This window comes from Castanea sativa, chromosome 3 (genome assembly GCF_040712315.1).
Source record: "Castanea sativa cultivar Marrone di Chiusa Pesio chromosome 3, ASM4071231v1".
NCBI classification, from domain to species: domain Eukaryota; kingdom Viridiplantae; phylum Streptophyta; class Magnoliopsida; order Fagales; family Fagaceae; genus Castanea; species Castanea sativa.
Window position 1 is genome coordinate 50,642,224 of NC_134015.1, and position 23,826 is coordinate 50,666,049.

At 33.6% G+C, this 23,826-nt stretch overlaps 2 protein-coding genes across 3 annotated transcripts; one reads left to right on the forward strand and one right to left on the reverse strand.

The window, feature by feature from the left end:
- The first annotated feature begins 272 nt into the window (after positions 1 to 272).
- LOC142628100 (glycosyltransferase family 92 protein RCOM_0530710) lies at positions 273 to 2,450 on the forward strand. The gene has a single exon (XM_075802076.1). It carries the CDS (start codon positions 420 to 422, stop codon positions 2,235 to 2,237), a length of 1,818 nt encoding a protein of 605 aa, XP_075658191.1. The 5' UTR covers positions 273 to 419; the 3' UTR covers positions 2,238 to 2,450.
- A 90-nt stretch (positions 2,451 to 2,540) lies between these two features.
- LOC142628101 (protein COFACTOR ASSEMBLY OF COMPLEX C SUBUNIT B CCB4, chloroplastic) lies at positions 2,541 to 8,653 on the reverse strand. Of its 2 annotated transcripts, none has more exons than XM_075802079.1 (8): positions 8,298 to 8,653; positions 6,591 to 6,690; positions 6,395 to 6,468; positions 5,736 to 5,920; positions 5,544 to 5,614; positions 5,364 to 5,443; positions 4,579 to 4,735; positions 2,541 to 2,815 (listed from the first exon to the last, which is right to left on the reverse strand). In XM_075802079.1, the coding sequence occupies exons 1-6, from the start codon at positions 8,603 to 8,605 to the stop codon at positions 5,441 to 5,443; spliced, it is 741 nt and encodes a 246-aa protein (XP_075658194.1). In that variant the 5' UTR covers positions 8,606 to 8,653; the 3' UTR covers positions 2,541 to 2,815; positions 4,579 to 4,735; positions 5,364 to 5,440. The 2 variants fall into 2 exon arrangements, with proteins under 2 accessions (XP_075658194.1, XP_075658193.1); XM_075802078.1 differs by having other exon boundaries at positions 5,364 to 5,447; positions 8,298 to 8,649.
- Positions 8,654 to 23,826: the final 15,173 nt, after the last annotated feature.

The following is a 23,826-nucleotide window of genomic DNA, read 5'->3' on the forward strand; positions in this document are numbered from 1 at the left end:
TTGAACACCACCCCTCCCAATCCCAAATGTTAACTTTCATTGTAAGCCAATTAAAAAAATAGGCTAGTCCTAGTAGTACTAAACAAAAAAGTCATGACATGCGTCATAATCACAGCCCACTTTATAATATTCTCATATAATCCAAAATAAAAATAAATTAATGAGAGCAACGTCAAAGTTATATACGACACCACCACCGCCTCATTCCAACTTCTTTATCACTCTCAAACTTTCATAAATAAGCTCTTAAATCCCTGGCGGCCCTTAAACAAAAAAGAGAGAGAGAAAAAAAAAAAAAAAATTGAAAATCCAAAAACCCACTAAACGCGTACTCTCTCTGGCACATATCAGAACAAACAAACAAACACTCGTACTGTGTCGGCTCCATATCAGATCTCATCTCTTTTGTTTTGCTTTCAATGGATTCTTCTTCTTCTTCTTCTTCTTCTTCGTCTTCGGAGCAGAAGAGAAAAAGAAAGAGAGTGGGAAGGCCGTACTACTATTATTCACAGGCGCACTATTTCTCGCTTAGATCTTTCGTTCTTTGCTTGTCCTTTTTGGTCTTCTTGCTCTTCTTGTCCTCCGATCGTTTCCCGCTCGGTCCGGCGTCGTTTCACCCCGTTCTCAAAGCTTCAACTCTGCTCTCTTCAACTAGCTCTTCTTCAATTCTTGATTCTTTCAACAGCAACAATCGGTTATTGCCAATCCTGGTAAACGACCGCGTTTTGTTCCCCGACCACGTGCTGCTAATAGTCTCCAATCAAGTCCTCCGAGCTCGAGACTTGGACTGCGTTTACTACGGAAAATTCAACGGCTCTGATGACGAAGTGGTTAGAGCTCGGCCGGCTCTGTCTGCCGAGCAATACGGTGCGTTTCGCTCGATCGTGAGGTGCCCGGCTCCCGAGGCGAATTATTCTGCCGTTGTGGATTTGCGGAGGCGAGGTGGTGACGTGGCGGAGTCTGATTGGTCCTTGAGGGTGAAAAGCAACCAGAGCAGTCAGGCGGTGTATTCGTGGGAGAAGGTGGTTTACGAGGCGGTTTTGGATGGGGACACGGCGGTTTTGTTCGTTAAGGGGCTCAATCTCCGGCCGCATAAAAGATCCGACCCGACCCGTTTCCGCTGCCATTTCGGGTTTGGGAATTGGGGCGGTGAAAATGAAGGGTTTGTGCTGACGACGGAGGCTGTCACGGCGGCTCAGGAGGTGGTTAGGTGTTTGCTGCCGCGTAGTATAAAGAACATGCCTGAGAGAGCTCAGGGAATTAGGGTTACCGTTAGTCGTTATAGTAGTAGAGCTCGAGTTCATGAGCCGCCTATTGGTTCTGTGGCTAAGATTTATGGTCCGAAGGCTGAGGAGGTGAGGGGAGATAAGAGGAAGTATGAGCTTTGTGTGTGCACAATGGTGTGGAACCAAGCTCAGGCTCTAAGGGAGTGGATTGAGTACCATGCTTGGCTCGGAGTTGAGAGGTGGTTTATCTATGATAACAATAGTGATGATGGGATTGAGGATGTGATTAAGGAGCTTGAGTTTTACAATGTTAGTAGGCAGAGTTGGCCGTGGATTAAGGCGCAAGAGGCGGGTTTTTCGCATTGTGCTTTGAAAGCAAGGGATGAATGCAATTGGGTTGGGTTCTTTGATGTTGATGAGTTCTTTTACTTCCCGTATGGCTTTCGGCATTTGAAAGGAAAGGGTTTTCCGGGTCAGAATTATCTCAAGTCTATGGTCGCGAATTTTTCATCTTCGAAGACAATTGCAGAGATCAGAACGGATTGCCATAGTTTTGGGCCGTCCGGGTTGAGTTCACATCCGGAGCAGGGGGTAACTGTTGGGTACACTTGCCGGCTGCAGAGTCCCGAGCGGCACAAATCTATTGTGCGTCCGGATTTGCTCGACAGTTCTCTTCTTAATGTGGTGCATCACTTTCTGCTTAGGGAAGGGTTTAGGCACCTGAATGTGATTGAAAGTAGGGCTGTTATAAACCACTACAAATACCAGGTGTGGGATACCTTTAAAGCCAAGTTTTACAGAAGGGTTGCCACCTATGTTGTTGACTGGCAGAAGGATCAAAATAAAGGGTCAAAAGATAGAGCACCTGGGTTAGGGACTGAGGCCATTGAGCCTCCAAATTGGCGGCTACGCTTCTGCGAGGTTTGGGATACTGGCCTGAGGGACTTTGTTCTGGCCTATTTGGCTGACCCTGTAACCGGGTTACTGCCTTGGCAGAGGTCTCTTCTGTGACAAATACAAGCCAGGTACTTGCAGCTTAGGGCATATACAACAGATATGAGCAGCTACTGATTCTTTTCATTGTTTTTACTTTTTGGCCTTTTCATAGCTTAATTTTTTGTATTGTTTTTTGTTTTTTATACATGTCATGAATCATTACAGGGATCACATACAGTTGTAAATTTGTGACGACATAAAATGAAAGTTTATCAATTTTTGCTTCTATACTTGTGGAATGATTTATCAATTTATTTCTCCTCTTCTTTGTTCCATGTTAAGGCTCAAGTTTTAAACCAAAAGTAGGACAAGTGGTCATTCCGCTGATAAAAAAACTTGGAAATAGATGCAGTGTGTTTAATCTACAACTTTTCTGTACATTAGATAATACACGCAAATACGCACTAGGTTTGTAAAGCAGGTACCTAGGAACGGACTAGTTTCGCAGCTCAAGACATTGAAGAGCATGATCATAACTTTTACAAAAATACAAGCTATGGTGAGCAGGTGAGGTACGAAATGTGAACACACTCTTGAATGAATCTGATGTGCCTCTTATCACTCTAGTTTGCAAGTTGTTGCCATAAGGGTTGCTGGAAGTGGAAGATAGACATAAATTCAAGTCAGTTTAACCATTTACATCCATAACATGGCAAAACAAAACACGCATGCAGTCAATGAGCATTTGGATTGCGTTTAATTTCTCCTACGCGGAAGCGCGGGGGGTTTCTTTCAACCCTCTTGTATGAACAGTGCATTTAGCTTAGGAACAGTGTCAAGCGCGTGAATAGTAATTTTTATTATTATTATTTTATTGTTTTCAGTTTTTAGCAAAATAAGCGATATCCAAACGAACTCTCAATTTAACCATATTCATATATATATTTTTTGCTGACGGGTCACGTGGGTGTCTAGGACTCTTAAAGCACTAGACTAATAGTTCCCCGCTCCCACACACACGGTACTTATTCACAGGGAAGAATCCTTTGGGGGTAGCCCAAAGGTATTGGCTAGGAAACTTGAACCCAAGTATTTATGGATGTATTGAGAGTTGGAAATCACTAGGCCAACCACTTGGGGTTAACCATATTCATATATAACATTGGTAAACAAAACATGCATGCATGCATACAAGGGAAACATAAGAAAGTTTAGTGCATCAAGAGACCCGGGGGGGGGGGGGGGGGTGGTGGGGGGAAGAGGGCGGGGGTTAGGTATTCAATAATTCAACACCTAACAACATGTTTGAGTTCCTTTTTTAAATTGTCTAAGTACATCTGTTAAATAGGAAATGCAAAAGTTTAGAAAGAATAGATTAACTAAGCAAGTTATTCCCCTCTTTAAAGTGAGATTACTGCTTACAAAATCTACAGCAGGAAAATAAGTATAGCACCTCACCTCAAAAAAATTTCAAAGCAAGTTATTCCTACTTTAAAGTAAGACTGATGCTTGCAAAATCTAAAAAAGAAAAATAAAGCATAGCACACCTCAAAATTTTGTGTGTGTGAGAGAGAGAGAGAGAGAGGACATGATCCATCAAACATTGAAGTGATTTCAAAGGGAAGTATAAGGTATAATCTGAACAAGAATTTTATGCTTTTAACTACTGGATAGGTGGAGTACAAGTACAGCTTGTGATGGCAAACAATTGAAATGAGGCCACAATTAACTTAATTTGGAAGAATCTAAAGAGTCTTTTTTTCCCTACTTACTTTTGGTAAGAATCTATTTATATCTGCTACATTAGCAGTGAAGATAACCCATTCAATAAGCCAAGAATAGAAAGCATTCTTAAAAATTTCAACAACTACGGGTTTTTGTGTGTGTGTGTGAGAATTTCACATATTCAGAAGAGTTCTAATGATTTGACCAACAGCTTGGGTATTTGCCATTAGATTAAGTCTTTGTTTTGCCACTGATGTTCCATGCTAGCTAGGTTGCTATAGGTACATCTAGACATGGAGGCGGGAGCACAGGAAAAGGAGGGAGTCAAATATATATAAGTGGCTAACTTTCAATTCTCTAAAAAAAAAAAAAAGTGGCTAACTTTCAGATTATAATGGAATTTTCAAATGTATTGCATAGACTAATTTATAATAGAATTTAAAATTTTGATATCAAAGAGGTCTTTTCATAGAAGAAAAAGTACTGGGTTAATCTTCTTCATTTTGGTTTTTATCTTCTAATTTTTTGTGTTTGCCCAAGCAGAAATTCATAATCACAGGAAAAACTATCTCATGAAAGTACAGGACAAGATGCACTGTATCAAACTTCGCACCCCCTTTCTTAAAGTAATCAATTGAAACATCAACAAAAAAATTTGCTTAAATGCAGCAAAACAAGAATGAAAAATTACCTTGCTTAAAAGGCCACACAAATGTTATACGCACATGATATTAATAAGCTTTAACTCGGTAGTTCTTTCAAAGTCAATCTTGGACGGCCAATGGGAGGCTATTCAAGTAATTTGAAAGCGTAGCATCCAGCTTCTCTCCAATTAACGTAATCCATGCCTGTCATCATTTACTCCAATCAGTACCAAAGACAAAATAATAATAATAATAATAATAATAATAAAATCCTGTTCACAAAATTGATTCCAGTGTGTTAACAAGTTTTGATCAACTGGCGTAATGAAGTAATCTGATTCCAAAGTACTTTTTCAGAGAAGATTAGCGACATAATCACATTTATGAAAGAGAAAAAGCAGATCCCATTAGCTTGTTGATTCAAGTCTCCTCTATCAAAAGGACAGAAAATGATTTAAGATTAAAAAAATTACGAGTATGAATGGACTTGCCACTCTTGAAATAGGAATAGAGCCTATATAGATCACAATGATGTGTCACTGTGCAGACAAGAATGTAAAAGTGACCAAACTATGCAAGTTCTAGAAAAAAAGTTTGATAAAGACCCCAAGATCACTTGATTTCAGCCAAGTGATAACTCATAATACGAATATGAACATCAAGGCTTTATGGTAAGAGGAATGCCAGGGCTACCTCAATTTTTTATTGAGAATATTTTTAGTCAAAAATCTAAAGGAATGGAATGATAATAACACTAGCGCTTTGTCATGCCAAGTATCTTATGACAAACAGATACACGGAGGTTAAAATTTGCAAGCTAAGAGAGAAACACCTGGTCAGAACTGGTGAAACCCCTGATTGTGTCACCACCAATTATTGCAATTCCTTTCTCTCCAAGTGGTTGCAGAATTACTGCCTAGCAAAGTGAGACTTGTAATAGTGAAACTTTGAAATGAACACTTCTAAACCTTGTGGTTGCACAGCACAATCAACCTGAGTACATGCGGGATACCTGTGTATTTGAAGGCAGAAATGGCAGCTCAGACTTCCCAGGATAAAGAGATAGGTTGGCCAAGTAGCTCTCTGCAAAATTAGGAGCAAATGGGTGGTTTTAAAATCATGTTTTGGTGGACATCTTGCAATAATTATGTCACGTTCTAAATACTTGAAACCTCCAATGAATAATATGAAGTTAACAACTTACGAGCTCCAGATTTTATAACACCCTGACAGAGTGATCCTTGCATTAGTTTATTGACATCCACAGCCACAGCCTCACCATCACCAAATGAAGATTTGGCTGCACAACCAATTTGAAGGATACAACGGCTATCATAAACAACAATTAGAGACCTGCAGCACGTCACATTTGACATAGACTCCCATACCCTGTGGAATAAGCAATGAAAAGCACATATTAAACAGGCTGAATAGTTTCTCTACCTGCAAATCACAAGAACTTTTCTTTGATAACGGCAGGAAATTACTATCCTGTAGATTGGCTCACTATTTAATATCTCTTTATTCATTAGGAAACCATGCCATTATTTGAAAGAAACGGGAATTTGGGGCTAATGGCTTTTAATTAAAATATCACAAGTGAGACATCCAATTCGCATTTTAAGTCCCTATCTTTTGAAAATTAGCACTGTAGAGAATAAAATTGACTGTATGATATCTGTTGTCTTCTCTCAGTTAATAAGATGATATAAAAGAGAAGTAGCCGTTATTCTGTAACAAAAAGTGGTTATGAATTTTACAAGTGAGTATAAACCAATAGAGTAAAAAAAATGATAAAGCAGATTATTAGAGAATAAATATCGTCGTTGAACATTGTAGAAAATGTGAAATAATGTGGATTACCACAGTAACTCAGAAACCACAGAATCAGGGAGATTAGAACATATTCTCTGACATTCAACCCCTTGAGGACTTACCTGAAATCAGAACAAAACTATTAAATGCAAACTCTGATATAATCGATTGCAAATTAGATCTAGTGAGCCAACAGCTAAATAAGAGAGAAATTAGGGTTGAAAAGCAGGTGTGCAGCCCTCACCACAGATATAGATTTTGGTCGGATTGACAGCCATACCAGACCAGTTAGGATGTTAGTGACTGCCAAACCAAGCGTCAAAAGATCAGATCTTGACTGTGAGCTGCATAATAGATCTCACGTGAATATGAGGACATAATAATAAAGAAAATGATTAGATTTTAGTCTAAACATGCTTGAGAAAAATGTAAGCCAGCAAATCAGAGGGAAGTTCTATCTTCTATAAAAGTAAAATAAGCATAATTTATTTGACGTATAGTCTCCTTCAAAATATAAGAAGCAATATGTCCCAGCTTGATTTCAATTCTGAATGTGTCAGGGCTTTGAATCTTTATTAGCCACAAGCATGCTATGTAACCCAACTTTATGCCCACTACAGAGTCACATGCACATGCACACACAGACTTAGCTAGAAGGCATTACCCGCTAACTGAACAAAGAATTCCCAAGTGTTCCCACAGCTATAAGGTGTTTTTATGAAAAGCAAAACCACCAAAGATTGTATCGACTTTGAGAATAATCATGCTTGCTTCTAACTATTAACATGGGTCACTCTTTTTGATCAGTGAACACAAATACATCTCTTCATGAAGCAAATGAAGCCACAAGCATTGTCTTAAATTTTTGTACACAGTTGATCCCAAGCCTAGAAGGAGCATTGGGGTAGGTTGAGAGAGCTAGTCTCAAAATTATTCACTTTTTTACGAGTGCTCTATCTTGAATTGGAACATACTAGAATCCAAGTTAATGCGTGCAAGTTTCTCTATTCTAATTCTAACTTTGTTATCCTATTTCCACTCTCAAAGGGCAAACGCTTGGAATACCTTAATTTTATGATCATTAGAGTATACACTAAACATGTTATGAGACTGAACACCATGCCTGCAACACAGAGTCACATGCACACGCACAAACTCATCAAGAAGGCATTACCTGCAAATGGAACAAAGATATCCAACAGCTCTAGGATGTTTTTTATGGAAAGTACAACCACCAAACATTGTATTGAACCTTAGAATCATAAAACCTAGTTTGTAAATATTAACATAAGCCATTCATCATTCAAAGAAATCACACAAATGCATCTCTTCATGAAGCAAAAGAAGCGGCAAGCACAAGCTGTATGCTATGATAAGCACACATTCTGATTTAATTCATGCCCCAATGAAGATCCAAAAATAAGCTATCCACCACTTGCGATCTCCATCTAGAAAATATAAACGCACGCCAGCACAACACACACAAGCAAATAAATTGCAAATGGCACTAACCAATTTCTCAATAAAAGAAATTCATAATGCCAAATTGTCACGACCCAAGAAAAGCACTAGTCATATTTGCGTTTATCCCAAAAGGACTAATCAAGTTACAATTCGACTATTCGTACACGTCTGCTATGTTACTCAACACATGTTCGCACAATACAAACTCATATGAGCTAATCCAATCCAAACAATCCAGGCTATCACAGAAATAAACCTATATTAAATTAAATCGACATTCCATAGCACATGCACAACCACAATAACACAGCAATTCCATCAAGTGATTCAATTAAAAGAAAATTCAGCCAGAGAATCAAGCAAATAACTACTAGACCTAAACAATGGCTAAGAAAATGTTCAACACAACAAGCCAAGCACAAATTCAAAGAATGCTGAAACTTATTTCAAATATTTGATATCTGAGACTGAGAGTGAGAGCAATTACCTGCTAGCATCAGCGACAGGAGCAATGCCCGAAACGGTGCGGTTTAGGAGAACAGCCAAGAGCGAGACTCCACCGACGTAAATCGGCAAGCTCCGAACGACGTCGTCGTTGTTGGAGACCCAATCGGCGACCCAATCCCTCTTTGGCTTTGGTCCTCTGTAACCTCGCTCTGAATTTGAAGAAGAAGAAGAAGAGGAAGCCCTAGAAATGAAGAAGAAGCGCGGGAAAGAGGAGCCAATACGGCGACGTATTTGGCGTTTGGGTGGGTTCCATGGAATGTGACTATGGAGGAGACTCCCCGCTTCCATCGAAACGAAATATTAATATGCGTGCGAGTTTGCCGTTTTGTTAGTTTCTTTTTCATTTTTGCAGAGAGAAAAAATAGGCTAAATGACAGATTATATCTTCTAATTTTGCTTAAAATTCAATTTAATACTACAAACTTGAATTCATTTAAGAGGATTTACAAGTTTAGTTATAATTTTAAAAAAATGTCAAAAATATCCCCAATTTAATCAGATAATCTTTATTTAAATTTTTTTTTTTAATTTAATAAAATTAAAAAAAAAAAAAAAACTACCAAGAACCTTTTTCAAAGAAAAACATAAACTTTACAATTTACAATTTGTTTTTTGAGAAGAAACAATTTACTATTCTTAAGTATTAAATACATAAATTTTTTTCTCAAAAAAAAAAAACAAAAATTTTAAACTGTCTAAAGGGTTTCTTATAAAAAAAAATAAGTTTAGAGAAAAACTTTGTCTTAAATTGTTTTGCACCCAAGACAAGGTAAATATGGATTTAGGCTGCCTCGTCTTGCCTCTCCTTGCATATATTTACAAAAATGTCTTTCTTTCTATTTATATTTTCAAATACTCATGGGATCCTTACTAACTTATATTATTAAGTATTAAAATATTTGGATATTAAGACTTTTTTTTTAATTGTTTTGTTAAACACTTTGGTTTATATTAATGTAACTGCTTAGGAAAAATTAGTTTTATTTGATAAGAGTAATTTAATTGTAATTTTTTAAAGTATAATTTTAGATTATTTTAATAAATGTGGAAGGAGATGGGCCCGTGGAGTAGGGATGGAATAGCTTGAATTTATATGCAAGCAGAACATGGCAACTATCCTGCAAGGTGGAACACCCATAATTCGACTCTAGTTTATCCCTTTGCCATCCCTAATTTGGGAATAATCCAACTTTATTATGCCAAAACATCCTTTACTACTTTTCCCATGTCAAAACATCTTACAATGTCAAAGGTCGAATAGACTTACAAGCCTCCTAGTTCAAAGGCTTCAAGCGATATTCCCTCAACTTTCCCACTAAGAGAGAGTTTGGGCTTGATCCCAAGAAGTTGTGCCTCAACACTTGGCATAACAAACAAAGAGAATGACAAAAAAGGGAAAGTAAAAGATGGAATAAAATTAGTGATTTTTTAAAACTTTTTATAATACTTTACTTACGCTATTATAAATTATAAATTAATCTATTTTGTAATGACCCAATTTTACTATACCAAAACACCCTTTCCTATTTTCCCCATGTGATGGAATAGAATAGGTCTCTCTCTCTCCCTCTCTCTCTCTCTCTCTCTCTCTCTATATATATATATATACTCGTTGTATATATCAGTGTTAATTGTAGATATTCTTGAAAGATATAAACCTGGTCTGATATGAGTTTCTTTTTTAGATAGGTAGATAGGGGAAAAAGAGAAGTAGGATTCAAATCACATACATAGGTCATTAATTACAAAAAAAAATTATTACCATTGAACCATAAATTACAACCTCAATGATGAAATGAGAACTTTTATGTGGAAGAAATTATTAGTAATTTGTTTATTTATATGAAAGTAACAAATTTTGCTCCTAATTTAATATTTATCTTGGTATATATGTTGTTGACTCATTAAAGAAGTGAGCTTTCCCCCTTATTTTATAGAAAAAAAGAAAAGAAAAGGATCATATCTTCTGGGATTGTTCTCATGCAAAAGATACATGGGCTCTAACAGATGTTTTCCAAGCACAGGGTGGGGCTTCATTTGTAGATTTTCTGGATGTGGCATGGAATTTGGTCGAGCACAGGCACTGTCGTAAAGAAACTTTGGAGAAAACGATCACAGTAGCTTGGATTCTGTGGACAAATTGAAATATAAGGTTTGCAATGGTGGCTTAAAGAATCAGTGGCAAAGGTGGTGCAGTGAGCATCCCAAATCCCCAATATATCGTAAAAATTTAAAGCAGTTAACATCGCGACTCGAACACTGATTTAGAAGGCTGTGGCGAAGTGGTATCCTCCATGGGGCCAGTTTTACAAAGCGAACATAGATGGAGCAGTGTTTTCTCACCAAAAAGAAGCAGGTATTGACATTATTATTTGAGATATTCAAGGGCATGTGGTTGCTGCTTTGAGCAAGAAAGTCTCAGTGCCTTTGGGTGCAATGGAATTTGAAGCCAATGCCTTTGAATAAGGTATTTTATTTGCAGTGGATGTAAGCACTAAGGATCTTATTCTTGAGGGGGTCTCTTAGCCTGTTGAGGTTAATTCTCTATCTGGGAAACTCCCTCCTCCTACCCTCTATTACGGCTTTCATCCAAGAAGCACTCAATTATAGTATCGAGCTTCAAAAATTTTGAAATTTCACACGTGGGGCGTCGCGAAAACAATCCAACACATTTGTTAGCAAAATATGCTTTTTAGTATTAATAATTACTTGGATGGTGAAAATTTCATGTTTTTTATATAGAACACTCTTATCTACTTATGTACTTTCTTTTTCTCCTTGAACAGAGTTGTAGAAAAGTATGATAGAATATTTGATATTTTCTTTCCTTATGAAAATGTGCATAAAAATATCAACTTTTTTTATTAAAAAAAAAAAAAACTCAAGCAAAGGTAGGGCGTAAATGAACCAAGCTGATCATAAACAATTCGGGTTTAACTTGATAAAAAATTTGTTCATGTTTGTTTATTTGTTTATAAATAATCCTAACTTGAGCTTTCGTTTTAAGCTCGTTTAATAAACAAGCCGAGTTCAAGCAAAAAAATTTGTTCATGAACAAACTCGTGAGCTATTAAACTTGATATACAACAATTCAAGTATAGATTCATTTATAAGTTTATATGTATTAGCTAAATATACTCATTATACATAACTTAATAATGACATGGTCAAGATGAGACCACTACCTATATTACCTTAATTTTTTCCTTCTCTTTAAACTAATCAAGAACCACTTTAGACTATAATTACATTTAAAAATAAATAAATAATTAAGTAGGCCACATATGATCATTCCTTGTCAATTATCTAAAGAAAAGTTATAAAACATGTTAGTATTTTTTCATTCATAATAGTTACAAATAGGTATTTTTTTAGTCCTTCACCATCTAACGTGAATGTAAAAATTGTATTTTGAACAATCGCTAAAGCTGTAAATGAGAAGTGATGAATGAATGAATTTAATTATGTAAATTATTTATTTGAATAATAGCTAATCATAAGCAAAACTACATGTATGATAAAATGAGTGTACTATTTTTTTCTTTAATTTTAGAGATTTAAGCATTTAATAATGTAATTTTTTTAGATTTCAAACTCAAAAACTTAACTTGAGCTCGAGTTTGAGCTTGATATTAAACTTGAGTTTGGCTTGACTAATTAATCAAGCCAAGTCAAGTTCAAACTTTTTGACTTTTTCATAAGCTCAAACTCAAACAGTAATTTTAGAGTTGTTACAAACTCAAATCAAGCTCGAGTTTTTGATTTTTCCTAACGAGCCAAACTTAAACATGCATTACTCGACAAAACTCGGGCGGTAAACCACCCTCTGGACAAAATATCTCATTAGATAATTATATACATCTCCCTTAGAATATGAGACAATGAGAAACAGGATAATGCATATTAGCTGCGTAACCCGTAGAAGATATTTATCCAAGCAAATTAAGGAATTGCCGACGATGCACATAATATTTTTTATGATAATTACCGCAATTAATCTATCATATCTTTAATGATCTTATTCGCCAATCCCAAGTAGATGTCCCATCAAAGATCTTAACTTTCACAAGATTGCTGCATAGTCCAGATATTGATTGAAGGGCCAACGATTCTTGGATAATATCATCAAATTTTTTTGATGAACGGATAATATCACCAACTTATTCTAACTCCGAAGTGGATCTTGCATCGTGTCTCTGCTTGACAATGACACTTATTTCATTCATACTAGCACCATATATTCTTGGATAATATCATCACCGTTACTTCTGTTACGTATTATAATTGCGGTGAAGTATGTGAAAAAATGTATAATACTAGAATTATTGATAAGATTATCTAATGAGATGGTCATTTTTACATTTACCATCATTTAGATCATCATTGAATTATTTCTCAAAAAAGAAGGAAAAGATCATCATTGAATTAAGGAAAAAATAAGGTTAAAGTTAAAGTTTTACCTGTCAAATAGTTCGTGAGCCAAATCCGAAGATGCAGGTGGTGTTTGATTCAAAGAAATATATATATATATATATATATATATATATATGTCTTATGCTGTGCATGTCCATATTTCTTTGGATACCAGAAATGTAACTATACTCAAACTGCTAGTCAATATTTCTTGTTAATTTGTTATATCTAGCTGAAGAATATAATCTAACTTTCAACCCTTTATATGATATTGGTGAAAGTATACCAAATTCACCATAATTTTCCTTCTCAAAAAAAGAAAAAGAAAAAAGATTCAATATAAATTTGTGCATGTCTGCTAAATATAGTTGGCTAAAGTATGACCCTTAAGATGAAGTTCACATAAATCACTTTACATTTATAATTATTTACATTTTATTATAATTTTTGGTTACTATTGGGCATTTACATCAGTTTATGTAAAAATTATTGTTTATTTTAGAATAAGAAATCACTTTCTCTAAAAAAAAAAATCTTAGCTAATCATTTTCAAAACACATACATTTGATTATCTATTCTATACACTAGTTTATTAAAATATTAAAATTTCTTGATTTTTTAAATTGTTTCTTGACACATACATTTGTTTATTAAAATACACATACATTTGTTTATTCTATACACTAGTTTATTAAAATACACATACATTTGTTTCTCTTTCTTGACACAAAATAACCAACATCTACTCATTTTTTTCACTTTAGGGGAATGCAAAGAAACAATAAAAAATCATTTTTCATAAGTTGCAAGTGACTTGTATGTTTGCACAAACACCATAGCAAAATCTTATTTTGCATAATCGAGTCATAATTTAATGTGGGTGATTTTTGGATTTTATGTTATTTTACATGAGTTGGTGACTTGGTGTAAATACTCTTAAAGTGAGAAATACCCTTATAAAAATATATATATATAAATGACATAATCAAATTAGGAAAACGATAGATTTTATGGAGAATTACAAAAACCTTCCCATAATTTTTTAAAATATACTTTGCTCATTCTATTTTTTTTTATAGATAGTTTTAACCTTGTCAAAATTATCATGTAGAAGAAATTACAATAAATTGTAGCTTCAAAATAAAAAGACTTAAATACCCACATAGGGATTCATTAGAAAAAGAAAATTCCAAGTCTTATCTCATGTTCACTTTCCTCACATTATTCCGCTCAGGTGAAGTTTAGGTCCAGTGTCTAGTTGCACTGGACCTTTTGAGATTATAACATGTGTCCACTTTTGAACACATGTCACTATCTTAATAGGTCTAGTGCACTACATGCACTGAACCTAAGCCTCACCCATTATCTCCCTCTCTTTATTTTCTTCAATCTCACAAATAATCATTGAAATAACCAATGATTATTTGTTAAACAATTTTTTTTTTTAAAAGTTGCCCGTGGGTTAATTGAATCAATTATTATTTTCTTTCCAATTGATTATGTCCATGTCTTGTTTCTAACACACGAAAATTCTTTTATTATTTGTTGTGTTTTCTTTATATTAAGTATAAAATTTAATTTTAATGTAAAGGCACCTAATTTTATATGTCAATTATGATGATGATGATGATGATCCAAAGGCACTTAATCATCATCATCATCATAATCACTCATATTTTAAAAAATATATATCTTATTACTCAACTAATTAGTAAGAGTAAAAATAGCACTACATTCAACTTAACTGAGAGGTAGTTTCTTTGTAATGTATATATGAGATGGGTTCAAGTTACACCTAGTGTAACTTGACAAGAGTTACACATTTTGTGAATCATTGATTACCTATTGATTTAAGGGTCAAAAAACACTTGTAGTAGTGTCATTATTACTCCGTAGAAAGTAATGACTTAGGCATTAACTATTCTTATTAAAGGGAAGAAAAAAAACGCAGCATTAACTCTCCTTTTTTCTTCCATATCATCATCTTCTTCCTCTTGTCTTTCTTTTTGCACTATACTTTCAGGCCTTTACCATTCATAAAATTCTCAAGATTAAATTGTAAATGCAAGCTATCTTTATTTTGTTTTAATAAACATGATTACCATTTTGCGAATTCATTTATTATGGAGAGAGTATCATTTTGTCATTACTTAACCACAATATATGGTTTGAAAAAAGGAGAAATATTTTTTCGTCCATTTGAGTTTTGGCAGTACCTTGAATAAAATTTGTCATGAGGGTTTTAGAAATAATTAGTCTCAACAATCGTTCTCTACTTAAAACTCAAAAAGAAATCCAAAGCAAAACTTTAGCTAACTCGCACCTTGAAGATGTTAAAATGCCTCCAGTGAACGTGTACATCCACCAAATCCACTTCATGTTGCTAGGCTAGTCGGATAGACGGTTCTTAAGTGAAAACTAAAGGTAGTATTAATAAAAGATTGACTACTAACACTGCTGATCAATAGCACCACCACCTCTCCAAGAGTGACCGAAATATGAGTTTCATTTTATCAAAGACCACCCCCATACTTCTAATCACATCAGTATGACATCTCCCGCTTCTAATTAGTTCAGTACTCAAAATTAAAGATCAAAATAAATCACAACACCTAGCGACTCCTATAGAACAAGCCAAAAATGTTTCCCAAAAACAAAATACCAAACCAAAGGATAGGAAGTGTACTCAAGGATAGCAGATACTAGAAATAAATACATTCAATGAGGAACCAATTATTACTTTTTAGCAAATACATTCAATGAGGAACCAATTATTACTTCCAATTAATATTTTTTAGCAAATACATTCAATGAGGAACCAATTATTACTTTTTAGCTTTGATCAGGCTATTAAACTTCAAACCCAAAGAAATTGAAAAGTATCAATTGACGACAGCTGCATTAAAAAGAAATGCATCTTCATGAATTTGCCAATATTGCCACCTAGCACAAGGAACAAAAATAGATTGCAATGCGGATTTACAACATTTACTTTATTAAACTTGCTATGAGCAACATTCCATTAGAGTAATGGAACCAAAAGATTTACTCTCAATAGCAGAACAAAGCCTTCGACAATGGAGGATATCATGATAGGATATTTCTCCAAAACTAATGTGACTTTGGCCATATACTTCTAAAATATTCTAGTATCTCAAGACAAAATACTGTTAAGAAATCAATGGTGATGGCCTAAAAGTACATAGTGTAAGAAGAAAGATGTGAGAGAGGATGAGAGGAAGAAGATGATGACATGGAAGATAGTGGAGAGTTTTTTTTTTTTTTTTTTTACACAAGATAGAATTTCTACTCTAGTCTAATTTAAGTGTATATGTGTATGAAGCTCCCTCCTGGAGACTTGAATCTCGGCCCTTGCCCCCTACACTCCACAAACACTTATACCTGTGGAGAGTTAATGCTATAGTTTTTTTTCCCCCTTTAATAAGAAGAGTTAATGCCTAACTTACTAATCTCTAGGGAGTAATAATGACATTATTATGAGTGTTTTTGACCCTTAGATCTAACAGTAATCAATGGTCCAAAAAAGATGTAACTCTTGTGAAATTACAGCAAGTGTAACTTGAACCCATCTATATATATATATAAACTGCTTAAGGGTAATTTGGGATTTTAATAACTTCAGTGGTTAGGTAATGGTAGCTACCATTACCTAACCACTAAAGAGACTAACAATTTGTTAATATATAGTTAACAAAATAATAGAAGTTCAAGGAGTCATGTATATTTGAGGAGGAAACTAGTTAATTATAAACCTAGGAAAATGAAAGTATATTTTCCAAACCTCAAACCAAATTTTTTGGTTGTAATTTTAAGATTTAAATTAAATATTACAATCCTAAAAATGTATCGAGATCTTTTTTTTAATAGATATTTTTAATTTTGGAAAAATTTAGAACATAACTACAGTTATGATTTTTCAGAAACTATGAAGAAAATACGTACTCAGTTACAAATTGATTCTTAAGAGAGTATTCTTATACCTATGAATAGCTTGATAAATTCCTTTTTGATGGAAAATATATGTTTGCTCAAATATTGTTTGGGAACCCTTTGTGTTTTATTTATGTTTTAATTAATTAATTTTTTTGGGCTCATTCCATCAAGAAGTTAGAGAGCGATCACATCACTGTTCCAATTTAAAATCTTAATCGGTTGTGTATTTATTTATTATTTATAATGTTAAATAAATGTCGAGATTTAATAAGTAGTACTATTTATTATTTATAATATTAAATAATTAAAATAAATATCAATATTTAATAATTAGTATTAAATATCAATATTTAATATTTTACTTTTTTTTTATAGATAGTTTCAACTTATGGCGTTCGCTCCTGATGAGCGCTCTTTGTCATCAAACCAAGACACCAATCAATTTTTGGTGTAAGTGGAGATTGAACCCAAAATCTTTTATTCAACCATCAGAAATTTTATCAGTTGAGCTAACTGGAACCCACATAAATATATTTTACTTGAATGTCCGCGTATGGTAGGTCTTGAATTTACATAATGCGTGTGTTTGGATTGGGAGGCTGCGTCCAGCGTCCTGCGTTTGAGACTTTTTTTTTTTTTTTTCTTTCCTGCGCACACGTTTCAACGGGGGACAGGTGCACTGTTCACCACTGTGCGTGAACAGTAACCGCACAGTGGTGCACTGTTCATGTACTTTTTAAATTTTTTAATTAAAAATGGGACCCGCATCACTATTCACCCATTTAAAAATTATTTTGCTACAGTATTTTCAGTTTTCAGTTTTCAGCTGTATCCAAACGGACCCAATATATAATTTTATTGAGAAACAAACCACACTTTAACATAAATTGAACGAAAGCCGTGTATTAAAAGATTGTTAATAAAATTTATTAAAAGCATGCAGTATATATACATAGTATTTAATTAAGCAAAGCTAGTGTGTAACCCCGTGCATATGCACAAATACATTTAAAAACAATTTCAAATACACACACACACACACATATATATATAATTAGAATCTAATTAGATCAAGACTTTTCTATTTTTGCATTCAAAAATTTACTTGCCACAAAAATTAAAAAATTAGATGGAATACATGCGCAAAATTGAACTCCAATTAAAATTAAATTTTGAATCTAATTGAATTTAGACTCTTTAATTTTTGCATCTAATAATTCACTTGACACACAAATTTAAAAATTAGATCAGACACGTGGCGCAAAATTAGACTCCAAATTAGAATTTAACTGAATTTTCTCTTAGTTTTGGCTATAAATATATATATATATATATATATATATATATATATATATGTGTGTATATAACTTATAAACTTGAATTGATTTTAGTTATACAAAATAAAGGCTCATAAATATAAAATCATTTAAAAATTATATTTTTTATAGTTTACTTATATTGGACTCCTCATTTTTTACACTAATTAACTTATTTGACACAAAAATTAAAAAATTTAGATTAGATGGGATACATGGCACAAAATTAAACAGTAATTGAAATCCAATTTGACACAAAAATTTAAAAACTTAGATTAGATAGGACACATGACGTAAAATTAGACTCTAATTTAATTCTATTTTGAAATCTAATTAAATTTTCTCTTAACTCTACCTATTATTATGTATATAGATTTTAACCTAACACATCTAAAACATCTTGGACTCAATTTTATTATATAGCAAATAATTATATAGAATATAGATACGTAGATATCGTATGTGGTCTTCCATCATATGCAAGATTGAGAGAAAATGGAGGCAAACTAATTTAAAAAGAAAGCAATGACATTGCACTTAAACATGCAAGTCTAAATAACCAGGCACCAAGACAAATTGGTTTTTTGTACGATGATAATTAATGATAAAGATTAAGGTTAATTTACCGGACTGGCACATCCAATGCAAAAAGAAGAAGAAGCAAACTACCAAGAATATGTATCCAAACCCTTCGAGCCAAGGCATTGATCAGTCAACCAAGCATTCCACCCTAAAGAATTGTCGAACGCCACTTCTATATCTATATAGAAAGAACATTAATGATATAAGAAAAAATAGAACAGGGTTGCAGTACTTGTACTTGTAGGATGTTACCTGGAATTTGAAGATCATAGCTAAAAATTGAGCCACTTCTAATTGCGAGCATGTTATTAAGAGTAAGACTTTGGCAATAAGTTTGCATAGATAATTAAAAATAACTTCATTGGCATTCAAATGTTATGAGAATATGTTAAATTACTGATGTAAGTGTACAATTGTACCCGGTCCAATCACTAGGTGGACTTAGGCCCAAAAGGCCTTATACAATAACAATTTGTAGAGTGTGGGCTTGAAACCTAGATTGTGGATGTTGGAAAAAGGAATCTAACCGTTATCCGCGTGTTTAATAGCTGAGAATAGCAAAGAATCTCTCCTCAGACATAAGTCAAGGACAACTTGTGTTGTCTTTCTTTCTTTTAAGAATAATATTACAAATACAGTTCTAGTATCCGATCCCCCTTTCCTTCTGCCCTCCCCTCTCTTTTATATCTCTCTTCTTCTCTTGTATCCATCTTCTTCTTCCTTCTTTCTTCCACGTGTATTACTAATCTCTTCCCTAGATACTTGTCCCATCCAGCACATTCTTTAAACCTCCAAATACCAGCTGAAAAGCTGAACCTCATTGCTCAGAGATCATTTCCCCATCAATGCGGTCAGGGAGGGAGGTGCAGGATCTTTAATGTGGTGGTAGCAGCTTTTTCTCCTCTAATATTTCTCACACGTTCTTCCTTCCAACCACTGCATGGGTCACGCCTTTACCTAATAGATTTTCCGAATCTCTAAACCCCTTGGTATATCCCATGACCTTTAATGGGCCCGTCCGAAAAGGTACCCTTCCTCGGACGACTCATCCACCTCTCGTAGTGTGCACTGGCTTGTGGGCTCCAAAAGCTCTGCTCGAACAGACTTACACCGTCAAATCAGGCCCAAGGCTCAAATAAATATTTTATCTACTTTACCCCCACAACTGATTATCCCAATAGTTTAAACTGTTGAAAAATAATAAATTTAATTATTTAATTACATACTTTTAATGGAGAATCTAGAAGCAATACCTTTTTGCAAGGTCTTGCATATTGAAAGCAAATCCCTCTTAGGCTATTCTTGTTAACAACAATTTGTGTTAGAGCACTAACATTGGAGGGTGTAAAAACCCTCCAGTTGTTATTTTACAACCTAGATCTTTAAAAACATGCTACATCCGGGGGTGTGTATCTAAAAATTTATACCATTTGTGAATAGTAAGGTTGTATATATACAACCCTACTATTCATGGGTTGTAAAAATAAAAATTAATATTTTAATGGGGAGAGAGAGGAAAAGTGAGGAGAAAGAGATGGGAGAGAAGAGAGAGAATTGATTTGTTTATATTATTTTTTGGTATAATTTATATTATTTTAATGAGTTGTAGTAAAAATAAAAACTGGGATATTGGATGAGTTGTAAAATGAGATGGTAAAATAAATAAAGTAGGTTTTCAGGATGTTGGGTGAATTGTAAAATGAAATGGTAAAATAAATAAAGTAAAGTTAAACAAAAAAAAATATTTATGTATACAGGCATTACATAATAAAATGTAGCAGATACAGCTACTATATCACCCATATTAGCAAAATATTGCATGAAAGGAAGAAAGTTGCAACAAATACATCTCATTATAAAATGAAAACCATAAAAAATAAGGCTAACCACAAAATAAATAAATAAACCATTTCAAGCCTCTAATTACTTAACCACCCAATAAGCAGGATTGAATTGCAACGAATTTGAATAGGTTTGCCATCAGATGAATGGATTATCCACCACATAAATAATATGATAGTTGTGAAAGTTAAGGTCATCACATTAATGCATTAGTTATTGGGTTATAGTTAAACAACTTAGGGTAAGGCTTAGGTCCAATGCATCCAGTGCACTGAAACCTATTCAGATATTAATATGTGTCCAAAAGTGGACACGTATTATTATCCCAACGGATCCAGTGCAATTGGGTACTAGACCCAAATCTCATCCAGGAAACCAAACCAAGTAAAAAGATATAAATGGCAATTTTTTTTTTTTGTTGAAAAAATCGTTAAAAAATATAATTGGCAATTAAACTTTTGGAAGACTTGCATCAGATACAGAATTTCAAATTATAAAAAAGTCAGATTTTTAATCAATAATTAAGTTTTTGTATCTATTCTAAGAATTGATAAAATAGTTTTAAAAAAATGATAAGGACAATTAAGTTATTGTTTTTATCTTAAAAATTAGTGCAATATGATGCAACTACCTATCTATTAAACATAGTTTACACTTGGCATAATCATAACTTCTAAACTTGCCTTTTATTACATGGTAAGTATATCATGATGAGAATGTATTGTATATAAAAATAAAAATAAAAATACTATAAGCATGCTATATCAAATATTTTCACTGCCTTTTGGTATTCTTTTGTCAAAATGCAAATGGTAGTTTAAAAAATGATGTTTAAAAAATAAAAAATGCAAAGTATTTCTTAAAATAATGTAATTTAGAAAAGTTCAGATTCTTTCATATATCATCCGTGCACATTACTCATTTCATATTTAAAACAAAAATATCAATAAAAAAAAAATGTATACCTTACCTAAGAAATTATGAATATTATATATTAAAGTGTACAACAAGTATTAAAAAATATTTTCCAATTTAAAAAACACTATTATAAAATTTGTCAAATGACTCCAAACACCTCAAATTTTTTTTTATTTTTAATTTAGAAAATACTGCCTAAAAATCTACGAAATACATATTCATTGGGGATTCCAATTGCCAAACAACACTTTCACCTTACTATCATGTACAGCCAAAAGAAAGAAAAAGATGTATTATCAAACATGAAACATCAACATCATCCTTTGTGCAAGTTGAAAGCAGTAGTTATTATTGGCCGTCGAAGATGCGAGGTGTAGAAGATTCTGACGATAGTGCAAGTAAGAAAAAATTTTGGAACAGTAGCAAAAGAAAGCAGAAGAAAATTGTTGTCAGCAGAGACAAAATTGAAACAGAAGCAGAAGAATAATAATTGGACGAGAGAAGAGAGAACCCACAAGCATTGCTTGATGGAACATTAGCCGCCACAAAAGTTTCGTGAGTATCAAAGTGCCTAACGAGTAAACGCGTAGAAAGTGTCTGGAACGCTTGGTTTTTAGTTTTTAATTTTTATGTTTTATGTATAATTTTTATATTTTAAAAATTTTCAAGATATAAATATATTTTTAACAAAAAAAATTTAACAAAAATTTTAATAAATTATTCCTAAATAAATACGTAATATTTATTTTCTTTTCGGATTTTTTGATAATTCAGAACATGTGATGAGACAGAATGACAACAAAACAAAGTGCGGAAGCTAAAAATAAAACGGAACGCCGTAGAAAAAGAAAACTATTGTACATTGAATTCAATGAAATGGACAAGAAAACAAAGCTTTGTCTACCACGGCAAGTGAGGAACACGTGCTCCATAAAGAGCAACTCTACTCTTACATCCTCGTCAATTACTTTACATAACAGCCAGGGAGAAGGTTTTTTTTTTCATCATACTTTTGATTTATGAATACCGACCTTTCTATTTCCCACGTGGTTCAGGAATGCTACACTCTGGAATAAAAGCTAAAGTATTTATTAATAATATTTAGGTATTTTGAAGTACATAAAATGCTGCTTGTAGGGGTGTTAGGTCCAACAATATTTTTTATCCATGTGTATATTGGGCTGGCGACCCGGTCCGAGGATGCCTAATTGTCCGAAGACAGGATAAGCGTTGTTAAGAAAGTCAGTTTTGATGAATAGAGAAAGAAGTCAAGTTATAATGGTTTGAAGAGAGATGTTTCCTCAGTTGAACGAAACTGAGATCCGAAGGGGTGGTCTGCCATCCAGGGCAACGTCTTAGGAGATTCTATCGATACGAATAAGCATCACAAAAACACAGGAGAGAGGGAAGTCCTAAAATATCTAAAGAGAAAATTGCTACCACCGTATTGAATGCTCTGCAGCTAACTCTTTGGTCACATTAACGAGGAAGTGATATTTGAGCAGCAATGTTCAGCCTTACAGCTACTTCCAAAGGCTTCAGAAAAGTGCTGATGGAACAAGTATCCAGGCCAACAATTTGATTCATACGTGGAGGGTAAAGAGATGAGGAAGAATGATATAAAAGGGAGAGGAGACTCCCAGGATGAGGGAGAGGAGACTCCCAGGATGAGGGATCGAGAAAGAAAGGGAAAAAAACATTGTAGACTGAAGAACAATATTTGTAATCTGTCATTAAGTGAGATATATAGAAAAACCAGTCTTCTCGGATTGAGTCCGAGGACGATTTTCCTTACATAAAACTGCTTCACCTTTTGTTCTATAGTCATCTTGACCCATTACAATTGATGTACAAACTCATTAGAACCTAGACTTTTTGTAAAAAAACATTTCAACAAAAAATTAAATAAGATATTCCCAAACTGACAATACAATAAAACTAAACAAATGCTCAGTAAATTTTTTTTTTTTTTTGGGTATTAGACTTGTTCCTGCTCTGAAAATGAAGAAAGATTTATCAAAAATAATCATTGTTAGGGTTTTGTAGTTTAGTAGCTAGCCATGTCAATGCTCTAAAAAAGAAGAAAGACTTGTCAACAATCGTCATATTTAGGGTTTTGTAGTTTAATAGTAATGTTGATTTGAATCCATGTCCCTCACTTGTATAACAAATTAAATTATAAAAAATATATATATATATATTATAATCATCAATGATACTATGTAAAATTAATATTGTTACGATTACTACTTGTTACATCAATATTTTTTTTTTTAGAAACAAACACACATACACACAAAAGAGGAGGAAAGGGGTTCTAGCACAAAGGTACACCACAACTCCACTCAAAAGTCATGATAACTTTTAATGAAGGGTGGAACAAGTTATACTACACCTTATTACAACAATAATTGTAAAAAATTGTGAAAATACTTATATATGTCCATGACATTACTTAATTTAATATAAGATCATTAAAAAAAT